The sequence below is a fragment of the Narcine bancroftii genome, chromosome 5, assembly GCF_036971445.1.
Source record: "Narcine bancroftii isolate sNarBan1 chromosome 5, sNarBan1.hap1, whole genome shotgun sequence".
Lineage (NCBI taxonomy): Eukaryota > Metazoa > Chordata > Chondrichthyes > Torpediniformes > Narcinidae > Narcine > Narcine bancroftii.
In genome coordinates this window covers 82,545,866-82,561,094 of record NC_091473.1, presented here as the reverse complement: position 1 = coordinate 82,561,094, position 15,229 = coordinate 82,545,866, and the positions used below count along the sequence as shown (strand labels likewise).

The 15,229-nt window shown below is 37.2% G+C and overlaps 1 protein-coding gene across 6 annotated transcripts in view; it reads left to right on the top strand.

The window, feature by feature from the left end:
- Positions 1–4,580: 4,580 nt before the first annotated feature.
- The window catches only part of LOC138763624 (doublesex- and mab-3-related transcription factor 2-like), a 60,022-nt gene continuing 49,373 nt past the window's right edge, over positions 4,581–15,229 (top strand). The window contains exons 1-4 of one of the 6 annotated variants that reach the window (XM_069938100.1): positions 4,581–4,934; positions 5,204–5,607; positions 6,561–6,666; positions 9,075–10,617. In XM_069938100.1, coding sequence (XP_069794201.1) covers positions 5,218–5,607; positions 6,561–6,666; positions 9,075–9,958 — 1,380 coding nt within the window. In that variant the 5' untranslated portion in view covers positions 4,581–4,934; positions 5,204–5,217 and the 3' untranslated portion in view covers positions 9,959–10,617. Of the gene's footprint in view, positions 4,935–4,960; positions 5,608–6,560; positions 6,667–9,074; positions 12,669–15,229 lie in introns of those variants that run through there. The other 5 variants (XM_069938102.1, XM_069938099.1, XM_069938104.1 and 2 more) reach the window with 5 other exon arrangements.

Sequence of the window (15,229 nt, the reverse complement as noted above, 5' to 3'; positions counted from 1 at the left end):
GGTAAATTGAGTTTGAGACCCCTGATCTAAATGGTGATTCTTTCTTAAACTTTGTGAAATCTGCATTATTCATTGGCATTGCTTCACTTTTATTTGCATTGATCTTGTACCCCGATACTTTTCCATATTCCTTCAATTTCTTATGTAATTCTTTTATTGATATTTCTGGTTCTGTTAAGTATACTATAATGTCATCTGCAAATAGACTGATTTTATATTCCTTCTCTTTTATTTTTAATCCCTCTTATTTTATTTTCTGTTCTTATCAGTTCTGCCAGTGGTTTTATAGCTAGCGCGAACAGTGAGGGAGATAGTGGACATCCCTGCCTAATTGATCTGCTTAATTTAAATTGGCTTGATATATATCCATTTACTGTCACCTTCGCCAATGGTCCCTTATATAATGCTTTAATCCAATTGATATATTTCTCTGGTAGGTTGAACCTCTGTAGTACTTTAAATAAATAATTCCATTCTACTCTGTCAAAGGCTTCCTCTGCGTCTAAGGCAATTGCCACTGTTGGCGTCTTGTTTCCTTGTACTGCATGGATTAAGTTAATGAACTTACAGATGTTGTCCGTTGTTCGTCTTTTCTTAATAAATCCAGTTTGATCTAGTTATACTATTTTTGGTACACAGTCGGCCAATCTGTTTGCTAATAGTTTAGCTATTATCTTATAATCTGTGTTAAGTAGAGATATTGGTCTATACGATGCAGGTGTTAGTGGATCTTTCCCCGTCTTTGGTATTACTGTAATTATTGCTGTTTTGCATGAATCTGGCATGTTTTGTGTTTCTTCAATCTGATTCATTACTTCCAGGAGAGGAGGAATTAATAAGTCTTTAAATGTTTTATAGAATTCTATTGGGAGTCCATCCTCTCCCGGCGTTTTATTGTTCGGTAGTTTTTTTAAATATATCCTGTATTTCCTCTATTTCAAATGATTTTATTAATTTATTTTGCTCCTCTTCTTGCAATTTCGGTAGTTCAGTTTTAGCTAGAAACTCATCTATTTTGTCTTCTTTCCCTTCATTCTCAGTTCAATATAGTTGCTCGTAGAATTCCTTGAAGTTTTCATTGATCTCCGTTGGGTTATATGTAATCTGTTTGTCCTTTTTCCTTAATGCCAATACCGTTCTTTTAGTTTGTTCTGTCTTAATCTTCCAAGCTAGTATTTTGTGCGTTTTTTCTCCTAGCTCATAATACTTCTGTTTTGTCTTCATTATGTTGTTCTCAACCTTGTATGTTTGTAGTGTTTCATATTTTATTTTTTTGTCCACCAATTCTCTTCTTTTTGTTGTATCTTCCCTTATTGCTAATTCTTTTTCTGTACTTGCTATTTCCCTTTCCAGCTGTTCTATTTCCCGATTGTAGTCCTTCTTCATCTTAGTTACATAACTTATTATCTGCCCTCTGATGAACGCTTTCATTGCATCCCATAGTATAAATTTGTCTTTCACTGATTCCGTATTTATTTCAAAGTACATTTTAATTTTTCACTCAATTAATTCTCTAAAATCCTATCTTTTAAGTAGCATGGAGTTTAATCTCCATCTACACATTCTCGGTGGGATGTCCTCCAGCTCTATTGCTAATAACAGGGGTGAGTGATCCGATAACAATCTAGCTTTATATTCCGTTTTCCTAACTCTCCCTTGGATGTGGGCTGACAACAGGAACAGGTCTATTCTTGAGTATGTTTTATGTCTACCCGAATAATATGAGTATTCCTTCTCCTTTGGGTGCTGTCTCCTCCATATATCCAAAAGTTGCATTTCCTGCATCGATTTAACCATACATTTGGTTACTTTGTTCTTTCTGCTAGTCTTTTTGCCAGTTTTATCCATCTTTGTGACCAAATTAAGGTTAAAGTCCCCTCCTATCAGTATATTCCCCTGCATATCTGCAATCTTCAAAAAGATATCTTGCATACATTTTTGATCCTCTTCATTAGGTGCATATACATTGAGCAAATTCCAAAATTATGAATATATCTGACACTTTATCATTACATACCTCCCTGCTGGATCTATTATTTCCTCCTCTATTTTGATTGGTTTTTGAATTATATGATGCTGCCATTACGTGCCCTACCAAGTCTCTCCTTAATTTCTTATGTTCCACTTCCATTAGATGTGTTTCCTGCAGTAAATTTCTTCAGTAAATTTAACAGCCTCTTCCTTTTGATTTGGTTATGTATTCCATTAATATTTATAGTCATATATTCAACATGGCCATTTCATACTTTGTTTACCTCTCATTTCTGCTTCCTCATCACCACCTTTCCTCCTTATCCATTTCTGTTTTCTTTTTTTGAACACACTGTATACCAACATTATTATTGATGCAAAATCCACTAATCCCTTTTACAATAGATAACCGTTCCTTTAGAGAATGGGAGAGAAAAGGAATCAAAAGAATAGAAAATGTTTTTTGGGGAAATAATTTATTAACATTTGAACAGTTGAAGGACAAATATGGAATAACTCATGGTACAATGTTTGCATATCATCAATTGAAAGCTTATTTAAAGGATAAATTGGGAAATAGATTGAGATAACCAGAAGGAAGCAGCTTTGAATATGTGATTACAGACACAATGATAATTAAAAGATTTCTAATGAACATGTACATTAAGCTGCAGGATAAGGAAAATGATGAAATAAACTATAAACCTAAACAAAAGTGGGAAATGGATTTAAACAAAGATAAAAAAAATGAAGCATGGGAAAAGTTATGTTCTGGAACTATGAAGAATACAATAAACACAAGGTGAATGATTTACCGGGACCAATGCCTGAAGAGGGCGCACAAAATCAGTGAACCGGTGCAGACTCGAAAGGCCAAAATGCCCTGTTTCTGCTCCGTAAATGGTTATATGGTTATGTATGGTTACGCATGATACAGTATAATTGGTTACACAGAGTATATATCACTCCTCAAAAATTAAAAGAATGGGATCCAACATTATCAGATAGATGTTTTCGCTGTAAGAAGGAAATGGGAACAACAATACATGCAATTTGGGCATGTACGAAAATGAATACGTTTTGGGAAGAACTAAATCAGATATTAAGTAAAATCACAAAAAATAACATACCAAAAAATCCAGAGATCTTTCTTTTAAGTAACATAAGGAGTAAAGAATTAGGCCTCAAATTGGATAAAGCGCAAAAAGATTCATTATGATAGCCTTAACTGTAGCAAAAAAATGTATAATGTCAATTTGGAAAATGGCAGAGAGCATGAGAATACAGCAATGGTACATTGGAAAAAATAATATATAATTTAAAAAATAAAGTCACATTGTTTGAACAAATTTGGGAACCTTACATGGAACATGACAGACAGAGCTTGCCTCGGACCTCCATCCCCTAAAATGATAAGAAGACAAATCGACTTGATTCAGTGTGTAACAAATAGATGACGCATTTTTCTTGTTTATTTTCCTTTGTGTGAAGATATTGTTTTATGGTTTTATTGTATTGTATATGTTGAATATTTATGGGTTTTGGGGGGTGGGAAGAGGGGAGGGAGGGAAAGGGGGAAAAAGGGAGAAAATGCCACTGTGTATATTTAATGAGAAACGTTTGTACATATTTTGGTTGATATGGTTCACAGTGTGAAAAATAAAAAATATATTTTAAAATATTGTACACATATACATCCTTTCCAGTCCTGGTCCTGGCCTGCTGACTTGTCCTTTTTACGCAGATGTCTTTTCGGCACTGTGATTTCCACCACTGTGGGCTTAAAGGCAGGACTACAATGACCCCCACCCCCCCTTCAATGTTTGAACCTTTTACACATAAGGTATGGCTCAATAAAGGTGCAATATTCCCACCTATAAGTGCCTTTGTAAAAGGGGCTTGTGATTTGTAAAGGAGTCCATGGATGAGAAGTTTATTAGGAATAAAGACTGCTTTTTGGTCCATAGTCCTGCAAAAGCATTCAACGTCCGCGTGGGTACACCATTCTGTGTATTTCTTGTGATTGTATGTATAAGAAGTAAATTGGTTTGGTTTTTCATGTACTTGCATATGTATTTTTCTGGTGATATGGGACTGGTTTGCGCATGAACGTGTTTTGAAGGTAATATAAATTTGCTCATGGATGAATATTGAGCAAACCATTTCTCCTTCTAGACTTATTTGGGGGCAACATAAGAAAATGCAGCCCCGCTAAACACAATAATTGAAAATCACGAACGGCACACCGACAATTGCAAATTTACCGACTGAACGTTTGTGCAGAGAAAAATTACAGTCGAGCGGGCGAGTCAACACGGGGTGCTCAGGAACCTCACCAGAGCACGCTGCTGCCATTATCTTTAAACCGCTGCTTGCTGTTAACAGTGTGACATCAAAGAGTTTATTTACAGCGACCCATATTATATAGATTTTCCACTTTGGTCTGTCTGGGGCACCCAGATTTAACATTATTTCACAAGCAAATCATAATTGATTTTACACAGGAGCACGGTTACTGCAACGCCTTGACTGTGCCAGCGATCGCGACCCTGGTTCGAATCTCGCGCTGTCTGTAAGGAGTTTGTACGTTCTCCCCGTGTCTACGTGGGTTTTCCCCGGGGGGTGGGGGCTCCGGCTTCCTCCCACCCTTCAAAACGTTCGGACTCGTGGGCCGAAATGGCTGTATGTTTCAATTAAATAAATGGAGGTGAACTCCGATATTATAAATAACAAAATTGCATTTCTGATTGATTTTGTCACTGGAAAACAACGTCAATGAGAAATTAATTTCAGAAAGGATTATAACAATATTTTGGGATTTTTACACCCATCCTCCTTCTGAATTTCATCCAGTTTTCCAAGGAAGGAAAATAATTGACCCAAACGCGAATTAACAGAACACGACCCCAAGATTTCCCTTGAGAAATATCAGCACATCCGAGAGGGGTTAAGGGCTGCTCACGGTAGGACGTTGCGTGTGTTGAAGTTACTCAGTGAGGTCGAAGGAAGGTGGGCTGCAAAGTCGAGACACGTCAGGGATGCCTGAAGATTCAGGGAGATCGCTCAATGCATTTTAGTGTGTCACCTTCCTCCAGGAAGTGGCGAGGGACGTCAGGCTGTCAGTTCGAATCAAATTCTCTCTCGAACTTGACCCTCCGACGAGTGTCTGGAGCCAAGTTCAGCCCAACACTGTCAGCCGTATATTTCGCTAAATCTCCAATTTTATTCCCAGTTCGTGTATTGCAGATGTCTGTTCATTCTTCCGAGACGGATTCGCTGCTCCAACGATCTGATGGGGTGTGCGAGGAGGAAATCGATGTGGAAAGTTTGGAGAATTGCTATTCGCAAGGCGACTGTCTCGGGAATGTGGAAGAAGAGGAGGAATGCGAAGACGCAGAGGAGGACAACATGATGAATGGGAGCAAAGAGACAAAGAGGCCGGCTCCCGAGCCGAGAAGGTTGGCGAGGACCCCCAAGTGCGCTCGCTGCCGAAACCACGGCGTCGTCTCCTGTCTGAAAGGGCACAAAAGGTTCTGTCGTTGGAGAGATTGCCAATGTACCAACTGCCTATTGGTAGTAGAGAGGCAGAGAGTCATGGCAGCCCAAGTCGCTCTGAGGAGGCAGCAAGCTATCGAGGTGAGAGTTGACGAAGCCCCAGTCTGTATCTAAAACTTCCAGCCTTGTTTAAGTTCAGAAGCCCAGGAGTGTTCAACTATTAACCGTATGCAATACTTAGTTGATGTTTAAACCACGATTAATTGCGTTTAAACGGGAATTCTAAATTTTAAAGTACACTGTATTTTAAAATAAGGAGAATCCATAGAATATAGACTTTTAATTTTATTTAAAACTTGTATTTACTGGTGATAATTGCAATTCTGAAATTGAGTTCGTGTAACCGAAGCTGTGTCATTCAAATTGGCAGATCCACGATTTTTTTTTTCTTCGTTAGATTTCATCAAAATTTATTTTAAAAACTGCCCCAAGAATTTTGCTCGGAAGACCGCTTCACAATAAAGTGGTTACTTTACAAATGACACCTGTTTCCTTCACCATGTGCCGTTAAGTTAGAAGAGCCAGTAGAAACGTGTTTATACGTCCAACTTGATCTTCACTGTTGTAGTTTTAGATAAAACCAAGTTTCATGTCATTCAATATTTTCCACATTCCTGCTAATAAATAAAATAAACATCGAGCACAATTCTCTCACACACCACCCAGAAAATACATCGAATTGGACTGATGTTTTGACTTCATTTAAATGGCGTTGATGTCTATTTCTGAAACCATTCCAAAGTTCACTATGCTCGATTAAGCGAGGGGGGAAAAAATCGCACATATTTTTCAGAAAATTAAACTAGCAATCAGAAAAAAACCTGCCCTCAAATCATTGAATAAAGAAATCAAATGACGTGGTTATAAACAGAACGACTAGATATGATTATCAAGACTTTAGCAAACCAACTGAAATGCCCAAGGAGAGAGGAAAAAAAGTGCATTGATTTTCTAACGACGCTGTTTGGATTGTTTATATACTTGGAGACGATGAGTACAAAAAAATTAATTAAATACTTATTGCTCTCAAAAAGGTGAAGAAAGGTGCGAGTGGCAAGGAATCTATAGCATCAGTCCGTAGAGCATCTTACCAACGCTACCCTCGCGCTCCCAGCCTCCTGACAAAAAGCATTCTGGAAGGTAACATTATACATATTTACTGTAAGTGGTCAAAAATGTGCAAGCTGTCACCAAAAAAACCGTATCACCTGGACCAACCCCTTCTTTCATCTAATCTCATCTCTTAATGCGTGAAATGTACATCGTGCTTAGAATGAGATTGAAATATTTTATACGCAGCACTGACCCCCCCCCCCCCACTTAATTCTTAATTTGACTCAATTCCAATTTTTCATATTAAACTCGGGTGTTCACTGATGTTCCCTGAAGAGCATTTGAATTAAAATTGTATACTTTTAGTTAATTATGAATGTAAGTGCAGTATAAAATAGGGTTCTGATCAAACAATTTGAAACAGGTATAGGAATTGCAATGAACTGAGGCGACAACATATAAATTTGCCAAATAATAACCGGAATGGAAGAGCAAATTATTTGGCGTCGGGCTTTCTCGGGTTTAATACTTTTCAATTCAGATTTATTGCAAGGCGAAAATGTGGTACACTGCGGAGAAACGGATTATATTCCAGCATAGACTGACAGGCCAGACATTCTGAAGAAGAGTTTGCTCGAGAGCACGATCGCCACAATTTATGAGTCTTCCACGGACAGTGACACTCTTTCACTGGACTCTTTCACTTTAATTCAAACTAACAAACATCAACCCCCAAACGGCTTAATTACACGGAAAGGTTGTCGGTAAAGTAGTTATTTCTAACGATCTTCCAATATTTCATTGGTGCCAAATTTTAGTGTCTGCATCTATTTTACAGAGCGGTTTTACAGGCAGAACATTTTATTGACGTGCCAGTCTCGTAACATTTGGACTTTTGTTTGTTGAATAGACACATTTTGTACTTTTTTGAAGTGCATTTTGTTGTGGGACTTTCTGTATTTTAGGATTCGAGTTATTTTTCCAAGGGCGTTTGGGACATTTTAGGCTCAGATTCCACAAGTTTCAGGGCTTTGAGCAAGCTTCCCCTGGAGGTATTTAATCTATCTTCGGTAGGGCGGTAGCTTCAGTTGAAATAGCCTAAATCAGACGACAGGTTGTGGGAGACAAGACCGACGGCACGAACTGATTCGTTGACGCCTGGCCTCCGAACCACAGCAGAGCAAATTTCCAGCCATGTGTCAGAATGCTCTCCACTCGAAGTCCTTTCCCTTTCCTTTCGGTCGACGTTAAAAGACTATTATTTCCTGGAGGTCGGGCGTCGTTTACGTCAGGCATCAGTTTGAAAAGGCCACCTGTAGAGGGCGATGTAGAGCTAACATCGCGCATGTTCCCAAGTAGAAATCTCACATGGGCCATGGCACATGTTTGTAAACATCATTGTGGAGACTTTATTCTGTTTTTTTAAAAACATAACTAGAAGAACTCTAGCTCTACTTTCCAAACGAAAGAAATATTAGTAACATTATTATGGTTTAAAGACGCTGGTCAGTACAAAGTATTTCTATTTTTCGGCACTGCATAAGTTTTAAAATAGTTCTAAAAGTCTGGTCAAATCTGACTCTGTGGGGAAGCATTTGCCCATAAGAAAGATCGTGCCATCATGCTAAGTCTGGCACTGCACAAAATATATGGCTATTGTGGTGGCGTTGGACTTCCATCGCTTTTCAAGTCTACCTACAAATATTTAAATACTGTATATTCTCTAATGCTTTTTAGCCGCCACTTTTTGATGTTCTGGAACTAGCTCACATCGATGTATAGATCTTATCTCCTGTGCAGAATGGTTGCAGTTGGCCCGTTGGCCAATGACTGCCTGGAATGAATATGTGAACGACGAAGTTCAATCTGATAGTTGTAGAATAATAAACCACAATCCACTCTTCTTAACTTCAGCGCTTCACGATTGCAATTGATCATGGTTGCGTCTGCCCCATCGGGAAAGCGTCGCTGAGTTGATGGTGGTCTTGATCTTGCAAAAATTAAATAATTTAAAGAATTTTGTTTATTATTCTCCACCGAAATTATTCTTAGTTCAAGTGCAACATGTTAGATGTCGATACAAACCAGGTTTGTCCTAAAGAATTTAATGTAAATACAGTCTACCCTCAAGGACAGATTCCAGTCGAAGATGCATGTTTATGTGGGCGTTCACAAGACAAAGTGTTGCACACGCTGCAGTTTCTTTACCTCCTGGATGGTCGGGATTATTTAAAAACTCTTGGTTGATGGAAGTTTCAGAATTATTCATCGATGTAATTATTACTTTCTCTCTGACTGCCAGAATACTTCTTGAATGTATATAATTTAACGATATTTTTCTATTTTAGTTCAATGACTTTTGGAGATGCTTTTTTTTTGTACATTTTTTCTTTGACTTTGTCAACGGAATATTGTAAACTGTATAGAGCAGGAACGTCTATAAGGTTCTTGCATCATATTTCCACATCGGACACACAGTTCTGTTTACTCTGCAGGTTGTCGCGCCCCGCAAGACGACAGCTTATTTTGTTCGAACCGTTTCTGTCTACCGCTGCTGAGTGACAGAATGAGGAAAAGAAAAGCTTTTGCAGACAAGGAGCTGGAAAATGTGATGCTGGAAAGAGAATACAGGGAGAGAGAATTACAGGAACTAACTGCATTTCAAGTGTTCATGAGACCTAACGTGGAAACTCTCCCTCAGTACAACCTTCTTAAGCTCAGCTACAACCAGTTCAGTGATTCTTCACAATTTAACCCTGCAGCATCCAAGGAGTTACTAAATATTTACATTCCTTTTGTGCACAACTCTGCCCTCTGGGATTTTGGATCTCATTGTTACCCAGGCAACATTGATCAGACTAGGGGTTTCTGTTCTGCAAACATAGCAGGCTGTATTTCTGAACCCACATCAGGCTATACCTCAATATGGGGCCAAAAGTCTACAACAGTGAACAATTCATTCTGTCCACACAATGCGCCCAGCCTTACCAGTTCACCCGAAAGATTGGACGCGACAGGGAAAAGTATTGCCTATGGAAATTTAAATTCAAAGGTGTGCTCCTGTCACAGAGATTATTGCACACAGGCAAAAGTCACAAAAAGTTTTGATTCGTTTTCCGAAAATACAGGCCTCTGTTCCTCTCAGAGACAAACAATGCAATGCCCTGATCTGTCTGGAGAGCTTGTTTCATTCAGAAATTACTTAACCCCAAACTCACAGGTAGCACCTGAGCGGACTAGTAAATTCGATCCAGACAGTTTCATAGAAAGAAAAACGTTAAGGCATTTTACAAAGAAAACACAGGAACGTTCTCGCAGTCAAGTAAAAGTAACTAAACAGCTGCTACCATTTTCTGTGGAATCTCTTTTGAAAACATAAACTGATACACCTGCGATTTCAGTTTAAATGGTGTTTTTTTTTGTGTGTGGTACAAACCCACATTGCTTAAATAAAAACGAAGTCTTGATGTTCTGGACATGTACAGATAATGTTCGTATCGGTCCATTTAATTGCTCTTAAGATTCTTGCCTTTTCATCATCGATTTAATGTTCCTAAAGATTCAATATTCCCTATCCCCAACTATTATTTTTGTTCAACAGAGGTGTTAAATATAATTGAAAATTAAATCTTACATTAAATTGTTGTGTACTTGCTAACCAACTAATAGTGTTCATTTGGTGACTAATTCCTCTAATTTAATTTGGTTCACTTCAGCAAGTATAAAGTGACTGAGAAAATAATTTCTGGGGAGAAGGTATCAAATGTAACTTTGTAGTGTTTCTTTTCATTTTAATTTTATAACATTTCATATGACATATTAAAAAATGAAAAATAAAATCCATATGGAGTCTTTGAATTTACATTTGCTTTAGAAATCAACTGGCCATGCGTGGCTAACCAGAAAAATTCCTAGCTCATCCACTCTTCTGTATTTTATTCATTCAGAGGGATGAAAGTTTGGTGCAATGGTAAAGAAGAAAGAAAATCACCTGTGATTCCCATTCCTGATCACAGTTCAGATAGTCTGTCCAGATGAGCAACTTGAAGTGAGTGCTCCAAAATATTTATTGTGTTTATCCTTAATGGAAATAGTTCCCTCTATTCCATTATCTGCACAGATAAACTTCTGTGAAAGCTTAGAGCAATCTATAATGTAGACCTTATAGTCGTATAATTTCTCAATGCTTAGTTAGAATTAAAGCCAAGTAATAGAATATTTAAATTAACTCAATATTCAAGTATCCATTTATAATGATTGCATTTATTGACTGATAATCGAGATTAATACTGTTGAAATGAACAATTTGTCCCAAGTAGGAGTCTGTAAATTGAGTTCCCACATGATGTCTTTTGGAGTCATTCCTCAAAATTGGCGCTCTGTGACAGTGATCACATCTCTACTAATAACATGATGTCTTTTGGAGTCATTCCTCAAAATTGGCGCTCTGTGACAGTGATCACATCTCTACTAATAACTGGATAATTGTTTAAGTAATGCCTCTCAGCTAACATCAGATGTTAATGATTTATTTCAGAGCATCCTTGTGAGGTCCCTAACCCTATGCTAACTCGATTTTGATTCAGTTCTTTTGTATTTTCAATGTTCACGAATCTCTCTTGGATGGTTACCTGTGTTTATTACAGTTCCTCCACTGAGATCTGTTATTTAACTCATTGGAAAGTATAGAATACTGATAGCAGTCTATGAGTTAACATATAACAGTTTTAGGGGTGAATGAATTGCACTGAGAAGATAATATAGATGCCTACACATATGCATAAACAAGCTTCTATTGCTTGGCTTTTCTATTTAAAGCCATATCCATAAAAACACAATCCATGTTTCTTAGGAGGTTGGTGATTTGTTTTTAAAGCTGAATTGGAAGCTTTCATGCCATTCCTGTCATCATCCCCTTATTCTTGACATCACATGGGCCCAGTCTGCGTAAATACCAGTATTCTCACATATTTTTACCAAGAGGGGAGAAATGTTTTGTCATTTCAAGAGTATCAGATGCAGTGAAGGACAAAAAAGGCTGCAATCATTGATCACCCTGTAAAAATAAATGAATTATCAGAATGTGACAGTTGTTTATCATTATTTGACTATTTTTTAATGAACATGCATCTTACTATTTAAAAAAAATAATATTTTGTCTAATTTTCCTCATGTTGAAAATATTTGAACCTTGCGAAGTGCTGCCACAATGGCAGGTAGACTTATCGTGAGGAACACAATGGCCAAGACCCATTTTAACATCGTCAGGGATCATATGTGGATAATTCCAGCAGGGAATATTTAAATATCCTCTTGCTAAATTTATGTGCTGAGAACAATTGCAATTTTCCTAATGCTATGCCAGATAATATTAGCCAACTCATCCACATCCAATAAATAGCCTGCATAAGTGTAATAATTAAAAATACATTTATGGAAGAGATTAACTTTATATATTCTTATCCAATTGATCAGTCTTAAAAATGCTTCTGGAATAACAAATAGAATATTTATTTGGCATCATTTTGCACAGGAAAAATCAGAATTATTTGATTATTTCTAAATTATTTAGATTATCATTTTGTTCCAATATTTAAGTTATATTTCTCTTTATTCATTGTAATTGAAAAATATAAACAAGTGAATTGTGAGAAACTGAATGATTTTTTAAACTAGCTATAAAGTACTGGAATAAACACTCAACGCAGGAAAGTCCTTGTTTGCCACTTAATGTATGAATTGGAACAAAATGATCTAGAATCATTTCAGAATATGACCTAATGAACTCCATCAACAAATTATAAATCACACTTGGGGATGTGTGGATGCAGTTGGAATTATTTGACTGTCAATATTAAATATTGTAAGTCCATAGGGTCTTTGATTCTTACTGAACTGTTTTGTATGGAAAAAGTCATAAATCAGAAAAATAATCCATTTCAAAATTATGGTACAAATGTTTGAAATTAAAAAAAACATTTCTTGCCAATTCTCAGCAAGTTTAACTTTACGTTTATGCAATAAATTAAAAAATGTATTTGTGTATATGCAAGTTATATTTCTAAATATGGTGCAAAGTTCAATTTTCCTTTAAATAACTGTATTGACTATGTATTCTTCAGTTTACATGCAGCAGTAATCCAAATAAAATAATCTTTGTTGTCAATAAACAAAAATAATGTATTACTTAATTATATTTGTGATATCGCAAAGGTTTTTTGACACATTTTCACATGAATGGCTTAAGTATTACCGATATATTCATTAACAAGAAATAAAAATAATTTAATCAATCAAAGAATAAACAACAAAATAATAATGGGAACAAAATTGCCAAACATGAAGGATTAAGAACATAAAAATACCAACATTCAAAAATCATCATAAAATTTCAGATTTCAAATTTACATGACATCACATACAGCCCTGAGATTCTTTTGTCCTGTGGGTGTGGCAAAATTGCTACTAATAGGTAGTGCAAAATATAAACTGTACACAGTGTAAACATGTAAACAAATAAAAGAACTGCAAACAGATAATGAATGTGAATAAACTGTGCAAAACAGAGAGAAAAAAAATCAGTGAAGTACACAAATAAAGAGTCTTTAAATGAGAGTTTGCTGTTGAGAAGTCTGATGGTGGAGGGGTAACAGCTGTTCCTGAACCTGGTGGTGCGAGTCTTGTGGCACCGATACCTTTTCCTGATGGCAGCGGTGAGAACAGAGCATGTGCTGGGTGGTGTGGGTCTTTGATGATAGTTGTTGCTCTCTGACGGCAGTGTTCCCTGTAGATGTACTCAGTAGTGGGGAGGGTTTTGCCTGTGATGTCCTGGGGGTGTTCACTACCTTTTGGAGGGCTTTACGCTCAGGGTTATTGGTATTCCCATACCAGACCACTTTCCACCACACTGCTTTGAATTAATAATACAGCTGGTAAAACATGTTACATACTTAAAAGTTATTTTAGATATGTAAAAGTTATTTTACTATGATATTGTTGCATTAATTAACTGATCATGTACACTTAAGAATATACAATAATTCATAACAAAACAAATATTTAAAATCTTGATTGTTTCTAATCAAGTTCAACTCATCCATAAAACTGCCTAACTCCAAGATGCATACAGTAAATCTTATTCACAGATATCTAACACCCTGCAAAGGCTTGGAACTTGTGAATCCGAGGCCACTCTGTGCGCTCTCTCACAAATATTTGCAGCAAATCAACTGAGCTGGACATAAAAACAACTTTCAAGATGGCAAGCCTTCAGAAAACATCAGCGTCTGGCACAGACAGTGTACCTGGTCATGCCCTGAAGTCCAACTGGCTGGAGTTTTTGTAAATATTTCCAGGTTATGTGTTGAGTCAACTGCCTAGCCAAGTTCAGCTCTAACACCACTGCTGTTGGCCGAATAACAGGTAATGATGTAGGAATATAGGAAGGATATCAAGAATTTGGTTGCCTGGTGCCAGACAACAATCTTGCTCTCAATGTCAGCAAGACAAAAAAGCTTAAAGCGATCATTAAGAAGTGAAACGCTAGGGACCACACATGTAATTTCATTTGAGGATTGGCAGTGGAGAGGGTTAGTAGTTTTATGTTCTTGGGTGTTCACATATTGCAGAACTTCTCCTGGATCAGCATATCAAGGCAACTGTGAAGAAAACACACCAATCCCTCTATTTTATAAGAAGCTAGTTGATACTTGTTAGAACTTCTACAGGTGTACTGTGGAAAGTATACTGACTGTCCGCACCATGGTCTGGGAATGGTAAGGACTGTAAAAAGTGGCTGACATAGCCAAGTCTATCATGGGCACCAACCTCCAATGAAGACACCTATATGAGGCACTGCATCAAGAAGGCAGCCACCATCACAAAGGATCCCCATTTCTCTGTTCACAATCTCTTCTTGCTGCTACCTTCAGGCGGAAAATACATAAGCTTAAGTCCAGCATATCTTGGTTCAAGAGCAGTTTTGCCCCCAACAAATATCAGATTCTTGGAAATTCTCATATTTTCCTAACCAGAACCATAATACCATAACAGGACTGAAATGTTGGTAATATACCTTTACTCCTATGGAAGCTGTGAGACCTGCTGAAATCCTCCAGCATTTTTATGTTTTTAACTACAATCACAATGTCTGCATTTGTGGTTTACACCATCACACTATTCCAAGATCTGCAAAGATTTGTCTGCATGCTGTGTGATTGTTAGTGTGATTTACACAACTGTGTAGCTGAAGGAACAAAGCTGATGGAACAATTTGTAAGGCTTCCTTAATGGTTCCATTTGTGTCAATGCAGACTCAAAAAATATATGGTATTATAGATTTGTAATTATGAAATTCAGCACTTACCAGTGCATTTATCGACTGAATAAGACAATGTAACTGTTCTGAGCAAGACTGAGAAATATTTTTACAAGGTTTTAAAGCAAGGTGTCCACATTTTTTGGAGGGTGAAGATTTTGGTATGGAGCCGATGTACATGTCATCTTAGGATGCAGATGCAGCTGGGCATGCACAGTAATATCATAATATATATAATTCCATTGGCATAATTTGTATTCCTGAGCCTTCACATTCCCAATGCCCTCCACCACCACCTCCCCCCACACCCCGATCATCTGCCCAAACTCTCCA